The following is a 25,052-nucleotide window of genomic DNA, read 5'->3' as shown; positions in this document are numbered from 1 at the left end:
TTTTTTGCCTCCTTGTACATTCTTACTACATATTTTTTTTTTTTTTTAAAGACAGAGCCTCACTTTGTCACCCTCAGTAGAGTGCCGTGGTGTCACTCCTGCAGCTCTTGGACTTAGGCAATTCTCCTGCCTCAGCCTCCGAGTAGCTGGGACTATAGGCACCTGCCACAACGCCCGGCTATTTTTTTGTTGTTGTTGCAGTTTGGCTGGGGGTCAGATTTGAACCCACCACCCTCAGTATATGGGGCCGGCACCCTATTCACTGAGCCACAGGCGCCACCCTACATATTTTTTGACCTCAAAAGAATGACATCTTTAGGCCTGTTTCAGAGCCAGTGATGATATTTACTTTATTTTAATTTTTTATTTTTGTAGAGACAGAGTCTCACTTTATCGCCCTCAGTAGAGTGCTATGGTGTCACAGCTCACAGCAACCTCCAACTCCTGGACCTAGGTGATTCTCTTGCCTCAGTCCCCCGAGTAGCTGGGACTACAGGTGTCCAACACAATGCCCAGCTATTTTTTTATTGCAGTTTGGCCGGGGCTGGGTGTGAACCCGCCACCCTCAGTATATGAGGCTGGCGCCCCACTCACTGAGCCACAGGTGCCGCCCATGATATTTACTTTAGATAATTAGTACATTATTCTAAATATAACCGTATTATTTTGAATTCAGATTTCTATATTGATAATAAAAAAGGGAAACAGTCTTTCTCTATCAATGATTTGTTTAAATGTAAAGAGATTAAAATTCCCCATCAAAAGACAGAGAATGAAAAAAAGAAAAAAAAGACAGAATATTTGAATGGATTTTAAAACCTGATTTATTTAAATGTAAATAGATAAAAATTCCCTGTCAAAAGACATAGAAAAAAAAAAGAAAAAAAGACAGAATGTTTAATGGATTTTAAAACCTCAAATTGCAGTCATGTGTGGCTTAATGACAGGGAAATGTTATCATTAGGAAATTTTGTCTTTGTGCTTACACAAAGCCAGATAGTACAGCCTAGCGCACACCTCGACTGCATGGTACAGCCTATTGCTCCTGGGTTACAAGCCTGTTCAGCATGTTACTGTACTGAGTAGTGTAGACAACTCTAACACAATGGTAAGTACTTATATATCTAAACATAGAAAAGGAATAGTAGCTCAAGCCTGCAATCCTAGCACTCTAGCTGGGAAGCCAATGTGGGAAGATTGCTTGAGCTGAGGAGTTCTAGACCAGCCTAAGAATGAGACCCCATCGATACTAAAGATAGAACTTAGCCGGACATGGTGATGTGTGCCTGTAATTCCAGCCACTTCGGACGCTGAGGCAGGAGGATCACTTGAGCTCAAGAGTTTGAGGTTGCTGCGAGCTAGGCTGAGGCTATGGAACTCTAGCCCAGATGACAGAGCAAGACTGTGTCAAAAAAAAAAAAAAAAAAAAGGCCAATAACAAGCATATGAGAAGATGCTCAACATTGCTAATTTTTAGGGAAATGCAAATCAAAATAAGATAGCATCTCACACCCTTTAGGATGGTCACTATCAAAAAAGCAGAAAATAAGTGTTGACAAAAAGGTAGAGGAATTGGAATCCTTGTTCGCTGTTGGTGGGAATGCAAAATGCAGTAGCTGCTGTGGAAAACCAATATGATGGTTCCTTAAAAAATAAAAAATAGAACGACTATATGATCCAACAATCCCAAATCTGGGTATATATTCAAAATAACTGAAAACAGGATCTTGGAAAGATATTCACACACCCACGTTTGGTGCGATCTTATTTACAAAAGCCAAGAGGTTGAAGCAACCTAAATGTCCATCAACAGATGAATGGGGGCTGGATGCTGTGGCTCACGACTATAATCCTAGCACTCTGGGAAACCAAGGCAAGAGGATCGCTGAAGCTCAGGACATCAAGACCAACTTGAGCAAGAGTGAGACTTCTTCTCTACTAAAAACAGAACAATTAGCTGGGTGTTGTGGCAGGTACCTGTAGTCACACCTACTTGGGAGGCTGAAGCAGGAGGATCACTTGAGCCGAGTTTGAGGCTGCAGTGAGCTATCATGATGCCAATGCAAGACTGTCTCTAAAAATGAAGGGTAAAGAAAATGCAGTATATAAATACAATCGAACAGTATTTGACTTTAAAAAATGGAAATTGTCATATACCTTTAAAAAAAAATTTTTTTTTTACAGTCTCAAGCTGTTGTCCTGGGTAGAGTGCCATGGTGTCATCATAGCTCACAGCAACCTCCAATTCTTGGGCTCAAGAGATCCTCTTAGCTCAGTTTTTTGTATTTTTTCCTCAAAAAATTAAAGATAGAACAACTGAGGGACAAGGTCTCAATCTTGTTTGCGCTGGTCTCCAACTCATGAACTCAATCCACCCACCTTAGCCTCCCAGAGAGCTAGGATTGCAGGTGTGAAGTGAGCCACAGTACCTGGCCTGTCACATCCAACCTTGAGGACATTACGCTAAGTGAAATTAGCCAGTCATAAGAAGATAAATGCTACATGAGTCTACATTTATATAAGGTAAATAAAATAATCAAACTCTTAAAAGAAAATAGAATGGTGGTTGCCAGGCTCTGGGGAAGGGAGTAAAGGGAAGTTATTCACTGCATATAGTTTGTTTTGCAAGATGAAGTGCTTAGAGATCTGTTGTACAATATGCAGTTAACATTACTGTGCACTTAAAATGGTTTAAGATGGAAAGATTTGTCATTAGATCCATCTTTAAAGAAAAAAAAAATTTTGAGACGGAGTCTATGTCAGTAGAGTGCTTTCAAATCCTAGCTCACAGCAACCTCCAAATCTTGGGCTTAAGCGGTTCTCTTGTCTCAGCCTCCCAAGTAGCTGGGACTACAAGCGCTGGCCACAAGGCCCGGCTATTTTTTTGTTGCAGTTGTCATTGTTGTTTAGCTGGCCTGGGCTGGGTTCAAACTCGCCAGCCTCGGTGCATGTGGCTGGCACCGTAACCACTGTGCCACAGGCAGTGAGCCAAAAGAAATTTTTTTTTGAGACAGCGCCTCACTCTGTCGCACTGGGTAGAGTGCCATGGTGTCAAAGCTCACCATAACCTCAGTCTTGGGCTTAAGAGATCCTCTTGCCTCAGCCTCCCAAGTAGCTGGCATTATAGGCAACCATCACAACATCTAGCTATTTTTAGAGATGGGGTCTCACTCTTGGGCAGGCTGGTCTTGAACTCCTGAGCTCAAGCAATCCACCTGCCTTGGCCTCCCACAGTGCTAGGATTACAGGCATAAGCCTCCCACCCTGGCCCAACTGGATGCATATTCATGTTGGCAGCTTACTGCCAATAAAAAGAGCTAATTCCCTTTCCCCCTAAAAAGACTTGTAACTCTTTCCAATCTCAAGTCACCTTCCTAGAACCCTAAACATTAACATTTCTTTAAAAAGTACATTATCGGGCGGTGCCTGTGGCTCAGTCGGTAAGGCATCGGCCCCATATACCGAGGGTGGCGGGTTCAAACCCGGCCCCGGCTGAACTGCAACCAAAAAAAAAAAAAAAAAAAATAGCCGGGCGTTGTGGCAGGCGCCTGAGGCAAGAGAATCGCTTAAACCCAGGAGTTGGAGGTTGCTGTGAGCTGTATGATGCCATGGCACTCTACAGAGGGCCATAAAGTGAAACTCTGTCTCTACAAAAAAAAATAAAATAAAAAAATAAAATAAAATAAAAAGTACATTATCTTTATTACCCTATAAAGAAAACATTGTAATTGCAGGAGGCAGGGGAAAAAAACAAAATTAAATGGCACAAATAGTTTGAGTTGGAAACTGACTTAGCAAGTTAATATCCAGCCTGGGTTCCCCTGGAGTAGGCCTATATGTAAACAGTTTCAAAGTTACTTATCTTCTGTCTTCTTCCTTTGATGGCTTTAAAAAGTCAATAAAGATGACCTAAAATAGTCAACAGTCATCAGACCATTGTGTATATAGCCACAAAATTGCCAGTGACAGTAACGAATATAGATTCAGTCCAGGAGCAACTTTCCTAGTAAGAAAACAAGTTCTAGGCCTCCCTCAGGTGTGGCAGCATTTTAGATTAAAAGGAACTACGATTCTCAGAAGGAGTTTAGATCAGCAAGAAGGGTAGTATCAGAGCTTCACTCGGGCAGTACTCAAAAGCCTCAGCATTCAGCACCCTGCCCAGCTCTGACCACCAGTCTCACTTTTTCCAATCTCTCCTTTGTTATTTTTCCATATCTTCTCTCCACAAATTCTCTCATGACTAAACTTCAGAGCTTGCCTTTTTAAGGTTAACGAGTATATATTCAAATCCTTATTTATGTATAAATTCATAACACGAGTATTCATCCAGAAAATATTTCCATTTTTTAAAAACTTTGTGAATCCAGATGACAGATGACCATCATCTGGATGACTGTGAAATCAGTCATCAGGAAGGTAGAAGCAACCCTGATATCAACATACTGTATGTTGTACAAAATCAGGATGAAAGAACAGGAAAGTGAGGTTAAAGAATGGTTTTATATTTATATAGGTGAATAGGATAAGTTCTTAAGCAAACGAAAGGTGTATTATGGAGCAAATGATACATTATAGTTCAAAGCTTTCACACACATTTTATGTAATTGCTTTTAAATATATAAAACATTCCATTTTAATGTGTGATGGTTTATGTCAAAAGATTTTTGTGTGGAGACAAAGTTTTTCTTTTCAGCATCTTTGAATTAGGGCTATACCCTGTTAGTTTAAAAGACCAAAAAGTGGAACTAAAGATTCAAGAAGTAACTCTGATTCTAGCAGATAATTTTCATCCCCCAAAGAGTGAAACAGAAGACATTTTTGCTGGCCATGTTTTATTGGGTCTTTTTCTTCAAACAGGATAAACCAAAGATACAGACATAGTCAATAAAATAAAATAGATGAAACAAATTCTAAGAGACTGTGATGCCACATGCTACACATTTAACCTAATTTTATTCATGCTTGCCTTGGGGTGGGGAATAGATCGTTCAGTAAAAACATACAGTAAAAACAGAAGGTCTTACCATGTACAACTTTTAAACTACAATAATGATGTACCTTAATTACTTCCATGCACACAAGTCTAACAGTTTTTTAAAAATAAACACAATTAAGACTTCTAGGAGCATTTTATAATAAAGTAATTCCTAATTTTTCTTTGTAGATAGATCAAGCACCTCCAAAATACAAATTCCTATACACAGTGAGCACTTAAAATGAACACTTATGTAAATTAAGTACGTGGACAGCCTTAGGATAAGCTGACTTTACATATTCAGCTAGGTAGGCAACAAACCATAGTGCCAAATGGGAAAAGTATATTTGCAAATAAATTTTAAAAACTAAGTTAACTTTTAAATACAGAAAATATACTGATTTGCTAAAATAAATAAGATGCGATGTATTAACACTTCACTATAAAGGATGCATAGCAGAACATTTATAAATGGTGAAGGAATCTTATTAAGAATAGTTTACTACAATAAACGCTGGCTACACAGAAGTGCATATTGTGAAGCACTATGGGTGGTATATGCTCTGCCACATACTCTTGTTACCTTGAGGTAGATAACACATGTGTACCAAATTCGGCATTCATTTTCAGTTGCTGCTGGTATCATGTGTTTTAAGAAATGTGTACAGTATGAAAAACTTGAAAATACTCATGAATGAAAAATGTTTTAGGAAAAAAATAGATATTTTCATGCCACCATGTACAGTCTCACTGTGTAAATTTCAAGGCAAGATTTGTGTCCTGTAAAACAGATCATTGTTCTATGAGAGAGTGTGTGTTTACTTGTCTTAGTGCGTTTCTTTTGTCTCCTCCTGCATTGCATTATTTTGTTCTAGTCTTTATTTTTGTGTGCAAACGACATGCCAGTTAAAATGAAAACTATCTCACATGTAGAAAAAAAGGTCTGGATTTTAAAAACTGAGAACTAATAAAATTCTTACTAAATGACACCATCTGATTCAAGTAAAAAATGACTTTAAACACGAGTAATAAAAAAAGACGACACATTTCATGAAGAATACAAAGAGAAATGTCTGCTGAGTGTTTTAGTTCAGATGTTTCAGAATGCTGCTGTATGTTTTATGAGGAATTTGAGGGGACGATTTCATGGCAGAAGGTGTTAATGTGGCCTGTATGGACTTCAGTGGTGACCCAACTGGACTGTGGAACTGTGGGATGCCTATGGATTCAAGCTGTTTGTTAAAGAGGAACTCCCCACTGTTGTTTAGAAATCCTTCCTCATTTCCTCTCTCCCCAAGCTTACCATCTTCTACTGGCTCAGTTTCTAGCATTTCAGTATCTTCTTTCCTGCTAAAAAACTTGTCCAAGTAACTAGTGTAAGTATTTTCCTTCTCAACTTGTTCATCCTTCCTTACTTCACAACAAAACTGATTTATGAGAAAACAGTCCTCCCCACCACTCACAAACTGGCTATCCCAAGAAGATTGGTATAACGCTTCTAACTGAGCTAGATTTGCCATTCCTTTTTCCTGTTTTTCTTGGCTTACAGATTTTGATATCAAACTTTTCAATTCTAGTTGGGACACTGAGCTATTCAAGTCATTTAATTTATCAACAACATCGCTAGGCTCGTGTTGTGAACTAAGCTGAATAGTTCCTGCAATAAAGGAATCAAAATCAAATCCCTGATTCTTTTCCCTTTCTTTCTCAGCCAGGTGCTGTGATGCTTCCTCCAGAGCTATCTGGGCTTTAACCAATCCATTTCTTTCACATTTTGACTTGCCTTTCTTATCAGATTTTTCTTTACTTTGTTCTTTCCAATTGGAAAGATCTATAATAAGCTTGGGTTCATAGTAATGGTTAACTTCGCTCTCTCTCCAAACTAAGTTATCTAAATATGATGATGACCTCGTTTTGTAGTTACAAGTATGGCTACATTCCAGATCACAATATTTGTTTTCGTGATGATCTGGGTACTGCCAGCAAGGCTCAGTAGAGTAATTGGTATCGAAAGCAGGATCCTCTAGATACTTTTCCCGATCTCCATCCAAGTATTTTCGAGGATCAACTTGTACTTCTTCTTCATCAGTGACATCAGACAGAGCTCTTGGGTCAAGCTGAACTTCATCAATGTCAAAGTTGTTATGTATAGGCCAGTCATGCTCTGAAAACTGACAATCATGGTACCTAAAAAAAATTAACACATTAGTGTTACTTCATGCATATGATTTCACTTTTTCTTTTTTTTTCTTGAGATAGTCTCACTATGTCACCCTCAGTAGAGTGCCACGACGTCACAGCTCACAGCAACCTCCAGCTCTTGGGCTTACGCGATTCTCTTGCCTCAGCCTCCTGAGTAGCTGGGACTACAGGCGCCCGCCACAATGCCCAGCTATTTTTTTATTGTAGGTTTTGGCCAGGGCCGGGTTCGGACCCGCCACCCTCAGTATATGTGGCTGGCGCCCTGCCACTGAGCTACAGGAACCGCCCCATGATTTCATTTTCAAATGACTACTGACAACCATTTATGTGACAGCACTGTGCTAGGATAGGTCTATGAGGGGATAACAGAGTAAGCCATGAGCCTTCCCTGCCCTATTGGAACTTACGCAATATGTATTTGATAACTGCCCAGGGAGTATAAAATTTCATGAGAAACCAAGTCCTCCATTCTTAAATAAGATCAATTCTTTATTTCTACCATATTTTCATCCACCACAAACTGAACTGATTAATATCTGGGTGGCTGATATGTCTACAATTTAATTCTATCACAGGTGAAAATAACTACAGAGGGGGTAGCAATGGACATGTGGAGGAAAAAATACATGGTTGCCTGATATATGTAAACATACAAATACCTCTAATCACTAACAATTATCTCTTTTTAAATACAGAAATATATGACATTTTAAAGATTGTCATTAATGGCTCCCAAACCCAGCTACACATCAAAACCACCTACTTAGAAGCAGAAATTTAGAAATTCCCAAACCCAGCTACACATCAAAACCACCTACTTAGAAGCAGAAATTTAGAAATTCTTTCATTTTAATTATGTTACCCATATTTTGATGTTCCATAATGTTTACATTAAGAAAATAGATTCAAGGGCAGCGCCTGTGGCTCAAGGAGTAGGGCGCTGGTCCCATATGCCAGAGGTGGCGGGTTCAAACCCAGCCCCGGCCAAAAACCACAAAAAAAAAAGAAAGAAAGAAAAGAAAATAGATTCAAATATTATAAATACCATGAATCAAAAATAATTTCCATCCTAAGACATAACTGATACAATAAAAATATGAGACACTATAGATTATATTATTGGATAAGATTGAGTCTTGTCATCTAACATCTTAAAAAATAGTTTTTTTTTGTTTGTTTGTTTTTTAAGACAGAGTCTCACTGTGTCGCCCTGGCTAGAGTGCTATGGTGTCATAGCTCACAGCAACCTCAAACTCTTGGTTGGGCTTAAGAGATTCTCTTGCCTCACCACAACGCCAGGCTATTTTTTGGTTGTAGTTGTCGTTGTTTGCAGGCCCAGGATGGATTTGAACCCGCCAACTCCGGTGTATGTGGCTGGCATCCTAGCCACTGAGTTACAAGCACTGAGCCTTAAAAAATAGTTTAAAATAATTCAGATTTCTAACCTTCACATTTAAAGGATCTTATAATCTTAAATATGTTTTAATGACTTCAAAAATGTTTCAAGTAGCATCTGACTCAGTATCTTTAGACTTTATGTAATTTAAATATTTAATAAATTTAGCAGGAACCCGAAGAAACATTACTAAATATGAGACTTCTGCCTTGTCTTATATATAATTTAAAAATAAAACTCATAGCATTATGGGTCTCTGAAAATTCAATAACTGTTATTTTTCTTTTTTTTTTTTTTTATTGTTGGGGATTCATTGAGGGTACAATAAGCCAGGTTACACTGATTAACTGTTATTTTTCTAATTTAGGATCAGTTTACCTTTCCCAGTTATAAATGTGACTATGCGTTTCATCCATAAGCAAAATATCATCAACTTCATCTTCAATATGGAAAGGATGACTGGAAATTGGTTCATCCATTGGAAAAGAATATATGCTCATGTAAGGATGGGAGAGCGCTTCTTCTGCCGTCAACCGATCCATGGGGCTAAATGTCAAAATTTGTTCCAGGAAATCCAGTGCTGCAGAATGAAGAGTGGAAGTTGTTGAGAGAAGAGAAACTGAAAATGTTGGTCTTACTACTTTACTGGTGAGCCGACTGATTGCCTTACCACTTCATATTACACAAAAGGTCTACCAACTCACAGAGGGAAAAATAAAGACTATATAATTAAAAGGTAAGTTAATTTTAAGTTTTGCTGGAAATTAACTGACCTTATTTATAGATTAAAAAGAAAAAGAATTTCTTCAGTTAACAGTTAATACTTGAAATGTACCCCAATCTCATTATTATGACAAGTTATAAAGAAAAGTAATATATTAAGATAAACTGTATGAAACTGCTGGTTTTTTTTTTGCTTTTGCTTTTTCCTTCTTAGAGACAGAGTCTTACTTTATTGCCCTTGGTAGAGTGCCATGGCATCACAGCTCACAGCAACCTCTAACTCCTGGGCTTAGGCGATTCTCTTGCCTCAGCCTCCCAAGTAGCTGGGATTACAGGAGCCCGCCACAACACCCGGCTATTTTTGGTTGTAGTTTGGTGGGGCTGGGTTCGAACCCATCACTCTTGGTATATGGGGCCAGCGCCCTACCCACTGAACCATAGGTGCCACCAAAACTGTTTGTCTTAAAACAATCTAATAACAGCAATTTCACATGGCTCAACCACATATGTGTGTATGTGTGCATATTTGTGTATATATATAAAATACATATCTAAAACTATTTTAAACTGCACAACTTTACAGACAACCTGTATATATATATGTGTGTGTGTGTGTGTATGGCTTTTTGAGATAGGGTCTCACTGTGTCACTCAAGGCTAGAGTGCAGGGGTATAATAGTAGTTCACAGCAACCTCAAACTCCTGGGTTCGAGGGATAATCCTCCCTCAGACTCCTCAGCAGCTGGGTCTACAGGCTCATACACCTGGCTAATTTGTCTTTTTTTTTGGAGAGATGGGGGTCTTGCTGTGTTGCTGGCTTGGAACTCCTGGTCTCAAGTGGTCCTACAGCCTCAGCTTCCCAAACTGCCAGGATTACACAGAGGAGCCACCATATCTGGCCTATACAGAAGTCTTAATCCCAGCCCTGTAACTCACTAGCTTAACTGAATTATTAGTTGTGGACTGCTACACAGGCTACTAAAACTTACACCAGTTTCTTCATGTGTAAAATGGACATACAGATATCTCTTAAGTGTAAAAACTAAAACACAGTGTCTGGTGTGTAATAAAAGCCCTTTCCCCTCCTCTTCCTTCACTGACTAGCTGTTGGACTATTGATGTCTGCTTCACATCAATTACACGCCAGCATAGTTCACACATTGCACTTGACCATCTCAGCGTTCTGGGGCTAACTACACACCCAGCTATTCCTGTTAATTAGCCTATTAGACCTACCTAAGCTCCTCACCCAGTCTGAAAGGTGCCCCAACACCACTCACACACTTCCATGCCTTACGATGGATGTCAATCTTCAACTCTAGATGCCCACTACCATCTACTTTCTGTTCCCCAGCCATCTCTATGTTCTCAATCTTCTCTATCATTCTCAACAGATAAACCCACTGTGCATTTACCAATACCTACATTTTCACCCATCCTCTTATCCTTTCCTTCTGTTTAAAAGAGCTTTGCAGACAATTCTTCTCTCTAAAATTAATCTGTACTCTGGAAAGGACCCTATTCTTAATTCCTAATCTCTCATTAATATAAATAGCTGATATTTTTACAGCCATTCATATTTTACAAAATGCTTTAACACATACTACTTCACTCAACTTTCGTATCAGTCCAATAAAGACTAAAGAAAAGAAACCTAAAGCTCACTGCTACTCATGCCTTAATGGCCAAGATTCCTTCTCATGTTCCCCCATATTTTTTCCACTCTAATCTAGGAAGTCATTTCACAGAACATCAAGCTATTCCTGGTTCTCCTGAAAAAGACTTCATCTTAACTAGCCCAGGGGCCATATGTCTCAAGGCAGAGAAACAAGGCAAAGAGTCCGGGTGGTTAACCCAATACAATCACACTCTGACAGGGAAAGGAGATACACATCCAACTACACAGGGAAAATCTATTCTAAAGTCACTTCCTAGCATCTGGGAACTGCAGGCAGAAAGACGTAACAAAGAAACTAGGCAGGCTGAGCTCTCAACTGTATTCATATATAGAACATTTTCTTTCTTTCTTTTTTTTTGTAGAGACAGAGTCTCACTTTACTGCCCTCGGTAGAGTGCCGTGGCATCACACAGCTCACAGCAACCTCCAACTCCTGGGCTGAAGAGATTCTCTTGCCTCAGCCTCCCGAGTAGCTGGGACTATAGGCACCCGCCACAACGTCCAGCTATTTTTTGGTTTACAGTTCAGCCGGGGCTGGGTTTGAACCCGCCACCCTCGGTATATGGGGCCGGCGCCTTACCCACTGAGCCACAGGCGCCGCCCCATATATAGAACATTTTCATCACTGTAGAAAGTTCTACCAGACAGCACTGCTCTAAAGGAAACTGGTCTATTTGCCACAACAGTGCTGAAGCATGCTAAGAAATACATGGGAGGGAGATACATAGAAAGTGTGAATGAGAGTAAGTATAGAGGAAAATGAAAGTTATTCTCTTAAAGACATTAACCAGGGTGGCGCCTGTGGCTTAGTCGGTAAGGCGCCGGCCCCATATACCGAGGGTGGCAGGTTCAAACCCGGCCCCGGCTGAACTGCAACCAAAAAATAGCCAGGCGTTGTGGCGGGCGCCTGTAGTCCCAGCTACTCGGGAAGCTGAGGCAAGAGAATCGCTTAAGCCCAGGAGCTGGAGGTTGCTGTGAGCTGTCTGATGCCACGGCACTCTACCGAGGGCCATAAAGTGAGACTGTCTCCACAAAAAAAAAAAAAAGACATTAACCAGAGGAGGGTCCTAGTAGCATTCATTCATGCGTACTTGATACATGTTCTCTTCCATTGTGTTTATGATCTTTAGAGGAAAAAAGCAAAAAGGATTATTTTTAACCAAGTTGCAAGTCGCCACTGCCTCAGAATGTGCTTTGCACAAAAACAAAACCCCACTGTATGAAGAAACTGGTGTAGAGCATTAATCTTTAGTCTTAGGAACCTGACCTACACTGTTTTGTACTCTATGTGAGCACAGCTCTACACATGAACACCAATGATCTTTGCTCAATGGTTAATTTAATGAAACCAGAGACACGGATAAATCCCACCCATTGGCCAAAGTTCAGCTTGGTTTAAAACTGGGTAACACATGGTTCTCCACCCTAATGAGTACAGGGAAAGGGAAGATTCAATAGCATTTTTTAGCAAGATTAAAAAAATGCTTCAACAACAGTGTCCGCTTTTGGTTAAGACACCTCAAGAGTGACAATGACAATGAAGTAGAACCAGATTACAGGTTATCTACGAGCACGCCCAACCTGGCTGAGCAGTCACACCTGTATAGAGGGTTTTCCTGTTCCTCACTCCACCTGCCAATTCTTTTTGTTGTTGTTGCTAAGGCAGAGTTTCACTCTGTCACCCCAGGTTAGAATGCTGCAATGTTGCCTAGCTCATTGCAACCTCAAACTCCCAGGTTCCAGCGATCCTCCTGTCTCAGCCTCCCAAATTGCTGGGACTACAGACACCTGCCACATTTTTCTATTTTCAGTAGAGAAAAGGTCTCTTACTCTTGCTCAGGCTGGCCTTGAACAGAGCTCAAGGAAATGCCAGGATTACAGGCATAAGCCACTGCACTTGGCCCCAATTCTGATTTAATAGTCTCCATTTTAAAATCATTCCCACGAATGAATGACTCTGAGGCGTAGTCAAATGTTATATGGCTGCTGTTCACTTATGACATCCCTGTTCATGACAGCAACTCCAGGTTAGGAGCAAGAGAGCTAGCAATGGAATGCAATTGTGAAAACAGACTCAAAGACTAGTTAAGAATGTGGAACTACTAAAAAAGAAATCTGCTGAAATTAAATGCAGTGGCTTCCTTTTCATTTAGGCATTTGTAGGATTTATAAGGATAGCTAAAGGGAAAAAAGCACCATCATGATTTTGCCATTCAGAGCCTATTTTCTTTCTTTTTTTTTTTTTAAACTGATGTTTATTTTCCTCCTTTATTTCCATCTTGTTTAAGAGCTTGTGGAAGAACAGCTTAAGACCACTCAGTGGTTGTTCCTACCCATTCAGTAGCCTGAGCAGTGGGAGCTGCAGACCAGTCTTCAGTGGCAGGCTGGGCACTCCAGTCTTTAGTGGGGAACTGCTGAATAGGCACAGAGGGCACTTGCACGCCTTCTGACCAGTCTGCAACCTCTGGTTGCGTAGCAGTAAACTCAGGAGTTGGAGCAGTCCATTCACCCTGAAATTCCTCCTTGGTCACAGCTTTCTCAGCAGCAGCCTGCTCTTCCTTTTCAATCTCTTCAGGATCTCTGTAGAAATAGAGATCTGGCATGACCTCCCACGGATGTTCACGAGAGATGGTGCCACGCATGCGGAGAACTTCCCGGGCCAGCATCCACTACATCAAACCTACTGAGTGAGCTCCCTTGTTGTTGCAAGGGATGGCGATGTCCACATAACGCAGAGGAGAGTCTGTGATACACAGAGCAATGCTAGGCAGGTTAACATAAGATGCCTCTGTGAGAGGTTGGTGGTCAGCCCTGGGATCAGTAACCACTAGAAGACGAGGCTCCCGGAAGGCTGCCTGGATCTGGTTAGTGAAGGTTCAGGGAGTGAAGCGGCCAGCAATAGGAGTGGCTCCCAGGGCAGCAGCAAACTCCAGCACAGCTTGCTGGCCAGTGTCCTGGAGGATATGACACTGACATGGCAGGGTTTTCAATGGCAACAATGGCCCGAGCTGCCAACAGAAGTTTTTCCCAGGTCCTCTTCAGATTTATGATGTAGATACCATCACTTTTCCTTTTGTAGATGTACTGTTCCATTTGAAAGTCAAGGTTGGTGCCACCTAAGTGGGTTCCTGCTGCAAGGAATTTGAGGACATCCTCCTCCTTCATTTGCAGGACATCAAGGCTCTGGACATTGTGGAAATTTCCCTTTAAGTTACGGTGGGAATCCAGAACAACGCCGTATGGGCCCTCCCTGAGCGGCGCCGAAAAGCCAGAGTCTACTTTCAAAATACTTGCTACTTTAAAATCCTTTGGTACCTAGCACAGTGGCTCACACTGGTAATCCTACCTCTTTGGGAGGCCAAGACAGGCAGATTGCTTGAGCTCAGGAGTTCAAGATCAGCCTGAGGAAGAAGGAAGATCATCTCCACTAAAACCAGAAAAAACTAACCGGGCACTGTGGTGGGCGCCTGTAGTCCCAGCTAATCGGGAAGCTGAAGCAAGAGGATTATTCAAGCCCAAGAGTCTGAGGTTGCTGTGAGCTATCATGATGCCACAGTACTCAATCCAGGGCTAGAGAATGAAGACTATCTCAAAAAAAAAAAACAACCCTTTAACAATAAAACAAACAAACAAAAAAAAACACCCTTTGGTATACACAGACTTGAACCATACAATGATGGAAGTAGGTGATAAATATAATGGATACATAATTAGAAGGAAGTTGAAGATGTTTAGGAAACTATTCTATCTTTTTTGTTTGTTTGTTTGTTTTTTTGTGGTTTTTGGCCAGGGCTGGGTTTGAACCCCGCCACCTCCGGCATATGGGACCAGTGCCCTACTCCTTGAGCCACAGGTGCTGCCCTATTCTATCTTTTTTAATTGAGAGAATTATTCAGTTCTGACTTTGTCTTAATACAATATAATTATTAATTCTCAAAGATACATATATGAGTCAATTTTCAAGAAAAATTTTTCATTAACATTTAAGAAAATGTTATATTACAGATAACTACTATAGAAGTTAAAGACTTTTATATCTAATTTATACAAATAAATCCTAAAGACATGTCACTCCGTTTTGAGACATGAAATTAATCACTTTAAAGTTTTGATTCTTTCCAAGCTCCTCTTACTTTCAAGCTTGCACAATCTCTCACTTTTAGGATCTAATATTCTTAACACCAATCCATAAACTCTTATATAATGTTTTGCTGATATGATTAATACACAGTCACACACGCTATATTTGCTTGAGATTGCTCTTTCCTCTACCTCTTCTTTGCCCTAAAGATCTTTGCTTTCCCCACCCCAATATTCTTTTACATTTAAATCACATTCATACCCATACTTATATAATGCTCTCAGCAGTCCATTCCAGCTTAGCGACAGTAGATAATCAGAGGTATAAGCTAGAAGAGTAAATGTGGAACCAAGAGAGGTGTACGCTTTCTGAAATCTGGAAAATTAGTCAGAAGAACAAAGAAATAGATCCCAGTCTAAGTGCCAGAACTTAGTAAGTAACAGTTGAAGTTTCAGGTATACATTAAGCATCTAAAGATTACTGAGAAGAGAAGTACACATCTAAGGATAAAAAGCAAAAGCTTTCCTGCATATATCCTGCTTGTTTACATACATTAAGGGTCACTTGAGTCACCATACCTTCTCGACTAATTCCCGGAAGCAGCTGAGTTAAAGGTTTGTGTGGCTCAGTCATGTCATTTCTAATGTAAACTGGAATTACACTGAGAAGCTCCTGACGATCTTCCTCATGAACAACAGGTATAGATTCTAAAATCAGCTGCATCTGTTCAAGTTCATGTGCACCTAAAATTAAAAAAATAATAATAATAACAGCAAATGTAAACACATTCTTTAATGCTTACTGATTTGGCAATAAATATACTAAAATAAAATAACTTAAATATTAGAATGACCAGTGGGAGTAAAAGAGTTTCAACTGAATCATTAATCAGCAAGTTTCGTTGCTTTGAATATCAACGGTCTACCTAAGCATATCTACTTCAATTTCATTGATGTATTTAGTTTTAGCTGCTTTGTTTTCATAGGAAACTGACTCTTTAAGTTTGGCCTCATCCTAAGGTTATCACAAAGTAGTGAAAAAAGCATTGAATTGCAATTCAAGAGATCTGGATTCTACTCTCCACTAATTAACTGACTATAATTTTGGAGACAATGCTCACTATCTGTAGGACTTAATTTCATCATCAACAAAATAGAGTATAGGACTAGATTTATAAAACAAGTTTAATAGTTACATGTTAGGCCTCAGTTAGCATCTCTAGGCTATTAGCATTTTAAAGAAATAAAAGAGGGCCTGACACAGTGCCTCATCCTTGTAATCCTAGCACTTCTAGATCGCTTCAGCTCAGGAGTTTGAAACCAGCCTGACCAAGAGCTGACACCCCATCACTACTAAAAACAGAAAAAAATCAGCCAGGCATTGTAGCAGGTGCCTGTAGTCCCAGCTACTAAGGAGGCTGAGACAGAAGGACTGCCTGAACCCAGGAGTTTGAGGTTGCTGGAGCTAGGTGGCGACCACTGCACTCTAGCCTGGGGAAACAGAGTGAGAGTCTGTCTCAAAAGAAGGGGAGGAATTCTATGCTAAATCATTAGTTTAAAAAAAAAAAAAATTCTCATGATTGCAAGAGGGACTTAACCTAACAATTGCAATCAGTGTAACCTGGCTTATTGTACCCTCAATGAATCCCCAACAATAAAGAAAAAAAAAAAAAGAAAAAAAATTCTATTTGCCTAATTTCTACCAATTCATTCAACATACAATTTTTTTTTTTTTTTTTTGAGTTCTTATGAGCAGGAATACAGCTGACCAAGTCCCTGCCTTTAAGGAGCTTATAATAACATGGACAAAGCTGATTCTGTAAACACATAGTACATCTAATGGTGACAAATGCTATAAAGAAAAATAAAGTAAGCATTGTTGGGAGGAGTAGGGTCGCTAATTTATGAAGAATGACCAAGGAAGGCCTTACCAAGAAGCTGAAAATTATGGAAGTGAGGGAATACCCCAAACATCCATTCATATGGGACAAGGGAGTTCTAGGAAGATGAGATAAGACTCAAAGGAGAGAGTGGGCTTGGGTGTCCAAGAAACAACATGATGAGTAGCTGGGGGCATATAGCAGAAGATGAAGTCAGAGTGGTACCAGAACACAAAGGATTCATTTTATACTGAGGTTTGATGGGAAGCCATTACGTCATTGGAGCAGAGACAGGACATGATCTGACTGATGTTTTAGCAGGACTACTCTGTTGTGGTTACCAACCCACAGAGAGCAAATACTGAAGCAGGAAAGCCAGGTAGAAGGTCCTGCGTTAGACCAGGAGATATATCATGGCTGACTGGATGGGGGAAAGAGGCTAGTAAGAGATAACAATCTAACAACAAGCAGTTAGTCTTTATATATTTTGAAGGAAAAGCCCACAGGACCTGAGCTTGCTTATTTTTTAAGTACTGCAGATCAAATGGAATGACCCCACTTCTAACAAAAGCGAAACAAGACAAGATTTTTGCCTTTGCAACTAAAAAATAGGTGTTGCTCTCTTTTAGATCTTTCTTTTGCTCCCTTTCTGCAGAAAGCCAGCTGCCATATTGTGAACACACTGAGGCACAATCCCATGGAGGAGCCCACATGGTGAGGACCTGAGGCCTCTTGGTAAAAGTCATGTAAGTAATTTATCTCGAAGTGGATCCTCCTGCCTCAGTTGAGGCTTTGGGTAACTGCAGCTCTGACCAACATCTTGACTGAAAAAAACTGAGCTGGAACCACGTAGTTAAGTCACTTCTAAATTTCAACTCACAGAAACTTTTAAGGTAATAAATAAATGTTGCAACAAATACTGGCATTAAAAAACATACTCAAGGGCATTTTTTGCGCATACTGTCCTTTCTTCAGAACCCTAATCTATCTTTGCTAAACAAACTCTGCCCCACTCCTTTCCTCTGCTTGTAGCACAATCTCGGAGTGGTGGAAGGACTTTTTTCTGAAGGAAAAAAGTAATGTCAAAAGACTGCAAGAAGGCTCGGTGCCCATAGCTCTGTGGTTAGGGCGCTGGCCACATACACTGGGGCTGGCAGGTTCAAACCTGGCCTAGGCCTGCTGAACAACAATGACAACTACAACAACAAAACAGCCAGGCGTTGGAATGGGCGCCTGTACTTTCAGCTACTTGGGAGGCTGAGGCAAGAGTCTCCCTTGAGTCCAAGAGTTACAGGTTGCTGTGAACTGTAATGCCACAGCACTCTACTGAGGGTGACACAGTAAGACTCTGTCTTAAAAAAAAAAACTGCAAGACGACCTAAATCACAATCAAATCACTTCCCCAACTAAAAAAATCTGCCATACCCTACTATTTCCTAGTCTTATAAATGGAAAGTCCCCTGCTTGCTTTCTAAGAGACTTTCTATGTATTTCTGGCCCCATCTCAGTTAGCCATAAGTATCTTTATTATTTGTTTGATGTCTTGCTTTCATCAACTGTCCTCAGGAATGTATCAGGCTTATGCCTTTATTTATATGGCATACCTTTAAATAGATAAAACATTTTCCTCTTTCCCCAATCAAAATTCTTTTTTTTTTTTATTTTTAATTTCAACTTCCTTGTTCATTCTTCTTTGTTTGAAGTACTCTTTTTTGTCTTCCTCTGGCAGTGTTCTTTTTTTTTGTTGTTGTTGTTTTTTATTAAATCATAGCTGTGTACATTAATGCGATCATGGGGGACCATACACTGGTTTTTTTTTTTTTTTGGCCAGGGATGGGTTTGAACCCGCCACCTCCGGCATATGGGACCGGCGCCCTACTCCTTGAGCCACAGGCGCCGCCCCTCTGGCAGTGTTCTTGATGTTAGTAGAGACGGGGTCTTACTCTGGCTCACATGCTGTTACACACAGGTCTCGAACCTCTGAGCTCAGGCAATCCACCAGCCTCAGCCTCCCACAGCGCTGGGACTATAGGCGTGAGCCACCACGCCTGGCCCCAATCAAAATTCTTTACTAACCTTATACTGTGAAAAAGCTTGACTCCATTAATGCCTTCCAATCCAGCTATCACTGATATAGCCTAAGTGTACAGCTCCTGCAGTCTGTACTACATAATTTTATATAAACTCATATTTTGCCTTATGATACATGACATTTTTCATGGATTATTAATCTCTTCTCATTTGGGACAAAGTTTTCTGTCTCACACTTCTTTAGGCACCAAAAAAAAAATTACTTGTTTGGTCACTCCTGAAAAGTCATAGCAATCAGACATCAGGATATAAAGATTCAAGCAACAGGAATGATAGGGGATGGGGAACCAAGAAAATTTATAGGCTTTTCAACAATAGCTAAAAAAAATTTCACCAGGAAGTGACATAGAATTATACAACTCAAGTATCATTTAACACAGATTACCAACAAGTATTATGGATCCACCAAAAAATACGAAATTATGTTTAAGAAAAAGACGGTATCTATAAAAAAAGTTACTTATAGAGTGACCAATTTAGTAAATCTGTAATCAAGTTTACTTTAATAAAAGCAGCATTTTATCTTTTCATTTTAATATTACTGCTACTACATAGCTCTTGCTTCAGATGTATGCAAAATTTTTTCTTTGGAATAATTTTTTCCTCCACATAATACTAACCTGCAAAAAGGGTTTTACCAGTCAGCATTTCAGCAAAGATGCAGCCTGCAGCCCACATGTCAATGGCTTTAGTATAATTATTAGGAGAAAGTAAAAGACGTGGAGATCTGTACCATTTAGTAACCAATCCTTCAGAAAGATGACCCTAAAATAATAAAAAACAAATTGTTTTTACTTTCACTAAAGAACAGTACATAAAACTTGATTCATTAAAGAATTCTTAATCATAAAAAACTAAAAAAAAAAAACAGCAACTGTTAAATGCTAAAAGAGACTGTTGGTTTCTTTTTCTTTCTTTTCTTTTTTTAAGCACAAATGCAGTCCCCCCCCCCCCGCACCACACATTATGCAATCGAGTTTCCCACATGTGAGGAAATCGCAGGGGTCAGCACTTCTGGAATGCAATGGATAAGCTTTGCCCTGGGAAAACCACCTTCACGAGCATAGTATCTCCCCTGCCAGGTATTGAGACTGTTGATTTCTAAGCCTATCTTCAAGGTTCTTATACTTTTGAGGCTGAATGGTATTAAACTCCCTTGGGATGAGCCATCTTGGAGACAATGTTCACAGCAAGTGACCAAAATATACTGTAAGAATTTATAATATAGGGCGACACCCGTGGCTCAGTGAGTAGGGCAACAGCCCCATATACCGACGGTGGTGGGTTCAAACCCAGCCCCAGTCAAACGGCAAACAAAAAATAGCCGGGTATTGTGGTGGGTGCCTGTAGTCCCAGCTACTCAGAAGGCTGAGGCAAGAGAATCGCCTAAGCTCAAGAGCTGGAGGTTGCTGTGAACTGTGATGCCACAGCACTCTACCAAGGGTGACAGTGAGACTCTGTCTCTAAAAAAAAAAAAAAAAAAAAAAAAAAGAATTTATATTATATAACTTTAGTCAGTTATAGTGTTAACTACAGACCACACATTTTCAGAAGATGAGTCATTTTTCACTCTAAGTCTTAAGATAATTAAGGAGTAGATATGCTTCAAGTCAAAGAGAGAAAGGCAGGGAAGAGCATCAGTGGTGCTACTTAGAAACCAGTGCCACGCGGCACCTGTGGCTCAAAGGAGTGGGGCACCAAACCCATATGCCGGAGGTGGCAGGTTTAGCCCTGGCCAAAAACTTCAAAAAGAAAAAAAAATTGAAAAAAAGAAAGAAACCAGTGCCAACCTCTTTACTGACAACCCAAGGGACCTAGCTCTATTATACACCCCATTCATAATCAATCTATTCTACCACTTCACATTTACAAAGCATTTGATGAAAACATATACATATAGAACTTCTGTAAGTTGAACAATCAAGGGACTATCAAAAACTGGTAAACAAATGGAGAAGGTCAGCATACAGAAGTAGGCTTACTACACAAACACATACACGTGGTGCATGTCTGGTCTATGAAAATTAGGTCAACTATGGTATTTAGCGTATATCTACACATGTATATATAACCTTATTTCATCCAGTGAACAATACTAAGAAATTTGATGTAGAAATGGAAGTCAATTTTAGACAGTGTAATTCTTAGTTTATTGTTCTATCCATAATACTTCACTGTTACCCGTAAAAAAGAAGTGGCCATCCATTTCAGTATAGTACCTATTTTCTATGTTAATAATGTTAAGGCCGCGGCACCTGTGGCTCAGTCGGTAGGGCGCAGGCCCCATATACTGAGGGTGGCGGGTTCAAACCCGGCCCCGGCTGAACTGCAACCAAAAAATAGCTGGGCGTTGTGGCGGGCGCCTGTAGTCCCAGCTACTCGGGAGGCTGAGGCAGGAGAATCGCTTAAACCCAAGAGTTGGAGGTTGCTGTGAGCTGTGTGATGCCACGGCACTCTACCGAGGGCCATAAAGTGAGACTCTGTCTCTACAAAAAAAAAAAAAAAAAAATTTTAAGGCCAACCTAATGGCTCCTAGCACCTTGGGGGACCAAGGTAGGAACAGCACTTGAGGTGAGAAGTTCAAGACCAGCCTGAGTAAGAGTGAGACCCTGTCTCTATTAAAAACAGAAAAATTAACCAGGAATTGAGGTACATGCCTATAGTCCCAGCTACTCAGGAGGCTGAGGCAGAAGGATCACTTGAGCCCAGGAGTACTGAGGTTACAGTGAACAATGATGACACCACTGCACTTTAGCTGGGACAACAAAGCAAGACTCTACCTCAAATTTTTTTAATTAAGCAAAAATATCCTGAATATGAGATGATTATGTATGAATGAAGATTTGTTTGTTTTAGACACATACTATGGATAATAAGGATGCAGGGGTCTCAGGGGTTCTTTACAAAGACAGCAGATCCAATTTTCAATTTTTAAAGATATTTATTTTATTTATTTATTTATTTATTTATTTTGTGGTTTTTGGCCAGGGCTGGGTTTGAACCCGCCACCTCTGGCATATGGGACGGGCGCCCTACTCCTTGAGCCACAGGCGCCACCCCCAATTTTCAATTTTTAAACATCAAGTTCCCATATAATATTTCATTCAAAACTAAGGGACCAGGGTTCAGATTGGAAAATGTTATTAAATTCTTGTATGAAATCAAGTTGCTATGAATCCTTTTGGCTACACTTACTGTCAATTATTTATGTGAATTTAGATTTCAAACTATGTTTGTTCATCAAAGCAAAACTTTGTTAAACAAAGAATGGAACAGACTCGGCTCAGCACCCGTGGCTCAAGCAGCTAAGGCGCCAGCCACATACACCTGAGCTGGCGGGTTCGAATCCAGCCCGGGCCCACCAAACAACAATGATGGCTGCAACCAAAAAATTGCCGGGTGTTGTGGTGGGCGCCTGTAGTCTCAGCTATTTGGGAGGCAGAGGCAAGAGAACCGCTTGAACCCAGGAGTTGGAGATTGCTGTGAGCTGTGATGTCATAGCACTCTTCCCAGGGTGACAGCTTGAGGCTCTGTCTCAAAAAAAAAAAAAAAAAAAAAAAAGAAAAACGAATGGAACAGACTCAATGGGACAAAAGAAGACCTAAGCTGGACATGGTAGTATGCACCTATGGTCTGAGCTACTTCGGAGGCTAAGGCAGGTGAACTGTTTGAGCCCAGCAGTTTGAGATCAGCCTGGACAACATAGCAGGCTTGTCTCTTAAAAAAAAAAAAAACCTTGGGCGGCACCTGTGGCTCAAAGGGGTAGGGCGCCGGTCCCATATGCTGGTGGTAGGTTCAAACCCAGCCCCGGCCAAAAGCCACAAATAAATAAATAAATTAATTAATTAATTTAAAAAAAAACCCTTAAAGGGCGGCACCTGTGGCTCAGTCGGTAAGGCGCAGGCCCCATATACCCAGGGTGGCGGGTTCAAACCCGGCCCCGGCCGAACTACAACAAAAAAAAATAGCCGGGTGTTGTGGCGGGCACCTGTAGTCCCAGCTACTAGGGAGGCTGAGGCAGGAGAATCGCTTAAGCCCAGGAGTTGGAGGTTGCTGTGAGCTGTGTGATGCCATGGCACTCTACCGAGAGTGATAAAGTGAAACTCTGTCTCTACAAAAAAAAAAAAAAAAAACCCTTAAAAATTGAAATAGCATTCCCTCTTACCTTCAAATAAGATAATTCTGCTCCAAACAGATAAGAATGCATTCCATTTTTAAATAAGGGAGAATTTAATTTATAATAACTAACCATATGCTGTAGAACTTCATTATAATAAATAGCCACATACATTTAGCAATTTGTACTTAGAGTCCCACTCTAACTTCATTTCAAAAACGGAGCTTGTGAATGAGAACTGATCAGTATCAGAAAAAAGGCATTATGTAAAGTTCAATCTGATTAAAAATTCTGCCACAAAATAGAAAGATAATTACCTACTTCTGAAGAGCTACATCAGTTTAAAGGACTAAGCTGGCTTTTTACGTACCTTATGGGAATAATGAGGATCCATGATCCGTGCAAGTCCAAAGTCACCTATCTTCAGCACCAAGTCTTCGGTATTAATGAAAAGATTAGCTGGTTTGAGATCTCTGTGCAGTACATTTGCAGAGTGAATATACTTGAGCCCCCGTAGCAGCTGATACATGAAAAGCCTGGCATGCTCTTCCAGTAAAGGGCCCTGCTCCAGCACGTTTGCCAAGTCTGTCTCCATGTACTCCTGAACAATGTAGACACTGTTCAGTTCGGGAAGAGAGCCCACATCATCTGTTAATTGGCTTCCACTGGGACCAAGAATTTCAAACACTTTCACAATGTTATCATGGTCAAGTCTTCTAATAATTTTGATTTCACGTAGAGCATGTTTGACACTCTGGGGATCAGTTAGGACAATTTTCTTGATGGCTACTCTTTTGTCACAGTCATTATCTACAGCAGAAAAAACCAAGCCATTGCCTCCACACCCCAATGGTTTTAAGTCCATATACCTAGAGCCCAGATCAAAACCATGAATGTTCATGAGACTTTCGAATTTCTCTGCCATTTTGAAACTCTTACTATTGCCTTTTCCTTTCGAATTGTTGAACTTGTGTAAACAAGGAAGAAAACTGGCATCAAAAGGAAAGATCTTTCAAAAAGGGACAAGAAAAATAATTATGCTTCCACAGCAAGATGATTTCTTGATGTTCATTGCATACGCCAACCAGGCCCGTTGAGTTCCCCTTAGATTTTAAGCTCAAAAAGCTCTACTCATATTGAGAATTAAAAAGATTGCAGTACTCATAGTTCAAGAAAGGGGCAGCAACTCCGCAGACATTTAAAGAAAACACTCAAGAAACTCAAACGGAATGAAATGACATATTATGCACTCAGATTTACTGTGCTAAACGGTTTAACATTTAACAAAAATGTGAATAAATATGCACACAACAGGCTTCTATGAACATTCTCCTCACAGTGCAGATACATTCAGTGTTGGACTGGTCCTGAGCAGCATCATTCTAAGGTGCTGGTAAGCACTATTTCCGTTTTGCTTCTCTTCTTCCTTTGTTGCTATATATTTCAACAGGAAGCCCTGGCAGCTGCTGGTTAACAGAAATGTCTGTTGTTAGTGATCAGGTGGCTCCAGCTCACCACAATCACAATCAAAGCTACCGTCCATCTTACTCAGCTACAACCTGGAGGATGAGAAAAAGCACAGTCACCATCACGGGAAAAATTATTTTCTTCAAATCTGTAAAACAACACAAACTGGCCATTTAGCAAAACTACCACTGGTACAGTAAACTTAGTTATGGTCATTAAGTGACAAATTACCCCAATCATAAACAGCTTACAAAAATGTTGTAAGCCATTTAAATGTGTTGGCCCAGGCTCCAGATCCCACTACATCAGATTCTTCACAATACTTGGGCTCATTAGGTTATGCCATTTCTGAAATACCAACAGTATGGGAAGGTTCAGGTTCATAACATTTTTTTTTGGCCCAGGCCGGGTTTGAACCCACCACCTCCGGTATATGGGGCTGG

General features: G+C 40.3%; 1 protein-coding gene, 1 non-coding gene and 1 pseudogene across 6 annotated transcripts in view; all 3 read right to left on the bottom strand.

Moving 5' to 3' along the window:
• Positions 1 to 4,815: 4,815 nt before the first annotated feature.
• MAPK6 (mitogen-activated protein kinase 6) overlaps positions 4,816 to 25,052 on the bottom strand; it is a 45,785-nt gene continuing 25,548 nt past the window's right edge. For 4 of the 5 annotated variants that reach the window (XM_053594056.1, XM_053594058.1, XM_053594057.1 and 1 more), the window contains 5 exons: positions 23,513 to 24,701; positions 19,646 to 19,790; positions 15,634 to 15,798; positions 8,952 to 9,153; positions 4,816 to 7,162 (listed from right to left, as the gene is read on the bottom strand). In XM_053594056.1, coding sequence (XP_053450031.1) covers positions 6,061 to 7,162; positions 8,952 to 9,153; positions 15,634 to 15,798; positions 19,646 to 19,790; positions 23,513 to 24,067 — 2,169 coding nt within the window. In that variant the 5' untranslated portion in view covers positions 24,068 to 24,701 and the 3' untranslated portion in view covers positions 4,816 to 6,060. Of the gene's footprint in view, positions 7,163 to 8,951; positions 9,154 to 15,633; positions 15,799 to 19,640; positions 19,791 to 23,512; positions 24,702 to 25,052 lie in introns of those variants that run through there. The other variant, XM_053594059.1, reaches the window with a different exon arrangement.
• LOC128587717 (40S ribosomal protein SA-like) lies at positions 13,229 to 14,354 on the bottom strand (annotated as a pseudogene).
• Positions 19,952 to 20,115, bottom strand: LOC128589563 (U1 spliceosomal RNA). The gene has a single exon (XR_008381105.1). It is a non-coding gene; the product is annotated as a U1 spliceosomal RNA (small nuclear RNA).

The sequence above is a fragment of the Nycticebus coucang genome, chromosome 6 (assembly GCF_027406575.1).
Source record: "Nycticebus coucang isolate mNycCou1 chromosome 6, mNycCou1.pri, whole genome shotgun sequence".
In the NCBI taxonomy this organism is placed as follows: Eukaryota; Metazoa; Chordata; class Mammalia; order Primates; family Lorisidae; genus Nycticebus; species Nycticebus coucang.
The sequence above is the reverse complement of the archived record's forward strand: the minus strand, read 5'-3'. Positions and strand labels throughout refer to the sequence as shown.